Source organism: Cariama cristata, unplaced genomic scaffold, assembly GCF_000690535.1.
Source record: "Cariama cristata isolate BGI_N322 unplaced genomic scaffold, ASM69053v1 scaffold23344, whole genome shotgun sequence".
In the NCBI taxonomy this organism is placed as follows: domain Eukaryota; kingdom Metazoa; phylum Chordata; class Aves; order Cariamiformes; family Cariamidae; genus Cariama; species Cariama cristata.
The window spans coordinates 5804-9104 of NW_009613813.1; the positions used below are offsets into that span (position 1 = coordinate 5804).

Below are 3301 nucleotides of genomic sequence, written 5' to 3' on the forward strand. Positions count from 1 at the left end.
GGCATTTTGCCAGGGCGGTGGGTCAGGCTGGAGCGCTGCGTCTGTAAACAGGGGGTAGTGCCCACGGACGCACGTGCCTCGACACGTGGCCCGGTCATGGTGGGAAAGAAAAGACTGCCAAATTTGAAGTCATTTCACAAACGAGCGAGGGGATGAGGAGTTTTCACAGTGGATTGAACCTCGGATGATACCGGGAACACAGGGTGCTGGTCCGGCTGAGAGCTGGGCAGTTCATTGCGTGGAGGAGAAGTGGTCTGAGCCTCTCAAAAGGACCGGGGAAATTCAGCCGTCGGCAGAGGACAAAGCAACCGGCAGCTGGTTCCCTCGGGCACTCGCCCATCACCAGACTTCGCATTTCTTGGGGGGATTCATGGGGGAGCCGAGGGGGCAGCCGAAATGCTCCGCAAACTCCCGGGAGTTGGAGACTGTGCCAATGACGCGGAAACGCGAGGGGCTGTGGGGGTCGGTGATGAGCCCCTCGTGTGAGCTCTCCGGTGTGCGAACCGAACACCACACCTGCAAACGGAGGGCAAGAGGCATGAGTGACGGTGTCCACAACCACAGGGTCCCGCTCAGTGCCGAACTGGACCTCCCCGCTTGCGTGACAGGCACCAGCACAGCTGGGGCTCCAGCTTTGTCTCCCTTTTTAACCAGCACCACCCCGACCTGGCTCTCCATCTGCTACGCAGCATCTCTGGAGACCTCGCTTCAGCTGTCACACCCTGCTAACACCACCTAGGCATGCCTCTACCCCCCAAAAACCTGTGCGCCCACCCTCCCTGCCCACCACCAAGTGACCTACCTGCGCAAAGCCAACGAAGAAGAGCTGGTGGTTGGTGAGGCCGAGGGTCGGGAGGGTTTCCTCATCCCCATTCTTTTTCAGCCAGTTTTGATACGCCTGGAGGCCAGGGAGCACAGCAGGCTCAGAGGACGACAGCAATCCACCACACCATGCCCCCCGCCGCATCTCCCCAGCCCCGTGGCCCTACCCGGTAGGCAGCCTTGAGGCCCCCGTTGTCGGCGATGTTCTCCCCAAGGGTGTGCTTGCCATTGACAGCCTCGCCGTTGACGGTGTAGTTGCCGTACTGCTCCACCATGCACGCCGTCTGACGCTTGAAGGCCTCCACCGAGGAGTTCTTCCACCAGGGACGCAGGTTGCCGTCCTTGTCGTATTCCCGGCCTGCCAAAAACACAGCAGATCCTTCGTCACCCCACTGGCCACCCCTCCAGCAGCCCGCCTGCCTGGTCCTGGCCATACCTTGGTCATCGAAGGCATGTGTCAACTCATGGCCCACCACCACGCCAATCCCACCAAAATTCAGTGACCTGCAGGAGAGCGATGCCGAGATTCAGAGAGCAGCCGCTGCAACCCACAGCCATGAAATTCAGCCTTGAGTTTTGGGACAGGAGGAACTTTGGGGATCCTGCTGTCCCCATTTTCCCTATGCTCTTACTTGGGAGACGCACGGGTGTAAAAAGGGGCCTGGAGGATGCCGGCGGGGAAGACGATCTCGTTCTTGGTGGGAGAGTAGTACGCATTGACCGTCGGAGGTGTCATGCTCCACCTGCAGAGACACGGACACGGCCAACGTGGCGGCACAAACCCATTGCCAATGTTTGCTCCAATGCCATCCGCTGATCACGGTGCAAAGCCATCGGCCCAAATTTAAACTCCCCAAAACCAGCGTGGTCTGGTGGACACCAAATCCCAGTGCTCCAGGTGTTGTGACATTCCCTGCTGAGCACAATGGGGAAGCGGAGCAGAGGACTTACTGGTCCCGATTCGGCGGTTTCCGGAGCTGGTCGGCGGTGACCCTGGCCGAGAAGTTGTAAAACTGCATAACGTTCTCGAAGTAGAGGTCGGACACGGCCTCGTACTGCAAAAGAGCAAGGCGTGAGTGGCATGGGGAGATTGCCCACAGCCCCGCTCCTCCCTCCATCGTCATGTTTGAGCTCCTGGAGCTGGCCGAGTTGCAGCCGCTCTTGTTTCTCCTCCTCTCCAACATCTGCAGGGTCTCGGGAGGGGAATGAATCACCGTTACGGAAACCAACTCCTCCTTTTCCTGGGCAGGGATCCTGAGAGGCCCAGTCACCCCAGGGCTGGCCTGCAGCTCTCTGGGAATTCTCTAGAGAAGGGCCAAGGACATCAGCGAGATCCTTCTGGAGGAAACCTGGGGTTCAAGGCTGCCCTGAGGCCATGGTGATGGGCACGTGTCCTGCACACACTAGCGGAGTGGGGGAACAGGAGACCCAGGGGACATATCTGACCAACTCACATCACCGAAGACTTTATCCAGCTCCTTGGGGTCCATGATGAACTTGGGGTAGCCGATCATGTTGTAGATGGCATCTGCCTGGGGGGGTGACAAGGACCAAAGTGCTTTTGGTGCCAGGGATGGAAGGACAGGCTTGCCCGGCTCCACCACCATTACCCTCTCCTCCCCAGCGCTGCTGCCAGGGCCTCACCTTCTCTTTGGCCGATTTCCTCGTCTCTTCGTCCATCCACTGCAAGGTCTCCAGGCTTTCCTCAAAGGCTGTTTTAATCTCTGCAATCATTTCCTCTGCCTAGACAAAACAAGGCAGCACAGCGTCGGTCCAGAGAGCCGGCTTCCCACTCCAGAGAGGTCAAGGAGCCTTCGCACCGGCAGGGAGGAAGAGGCCGGGAGGCCGAGACGGCATGCAGACCGGTGAAAAACCCGGCAAACGAAGATGCACAGTGAACAAAACAAGGTGGAGATAGAAACATTGGTTGCCCCGACGGTGCCACCATCGCAGTGGCTTTCCCGGCACCGGGACTCGCACACCGCTCGCCTGGGGACGCACCACCTGCTTGCTGTCCTCGGCGAAGGTGGCCTTGACGAACATGGCCCCCAGGGCAAAGCCCAGGTTGTTGTCCGTGTCGCTGATGCAAAACTTCCAGCGCGGGAGGCAGGTCTGCATGGGACAAGAGGTGGTCGTCAGTGGTGGCGTGGCCAAAGCCCCCCCCACCTTCCCATCCCCTTGCCCCGCCGGGAGATGAGGTCCACATCCATCCCCCTGCCTGGAGCTGCCACCCCAAAACCTGCCCCACATCTCTACTTTTTGGAAGCAATGTGACAGGGACTTGGCTTAACACACTGTCACCGTTTTAACGGCGATTTGGGGGCATCGGGGTCTCCACCCTCACCTTCTTCGTCCCGTACATCACTTCCATGAATTTTTCCTCGGCATCCTGGAAGCGCTGGTCGAGGAAAGGGCTGGTTTTCCGCACCAGGTTCCAGATCATGTAGTTGTTGAGGAGACTGCGGCGAGAGGCTGTGAG

The 3301-nt window shown here is 59.2% G+C and overlaps 1 protein-coding gene across 1 annotated transcript in view; it reads right to left on the reverse strand.

The window, feature by feature from the left end:
- Positions 1-70: 70 nt before the first annotated feature.
- LOC104160917 (endothelin-converting enzyme 1-like) overlaps positions 71-3301 on the reverse strand; it is an 8174-nt gene continuing 4943 nt past the window's right edge. The window contains exons 8-17 of the mRNA XM_009699173.1: positions 3167-3294; positions 2824-2934; positions 2467-2565; positions 2277-2354; positions 1774-1877; positions 1455-1565; positions 1259-1326; positions 990-1180; positions 803-898; positions 71-516 (exon numbers count right to left, since the gene is read on the reverse strand). Coding sequence (XP_009697475.1) covers positions 340-516; positions 803-898; positions 990-1180; positions 1259-1326; positions 1455-1565; positions 1774-1877; positions 2277-2354; positions 2467-2565; positions 2824-2934; positions 3167-3294 — 1163 coding nt within the window. The 3' untranslated portion in view covers positions 71-339. The remainder of the gene's footprint in view (positions 517-802; positions 899-989; positions 1181-1258; positions 1327-1454; positions 1566-1773; positions 1878-2276; positions 2355-2466; positions 2566-2823; positions 2935-3166; positions 3295-3301) is intronic.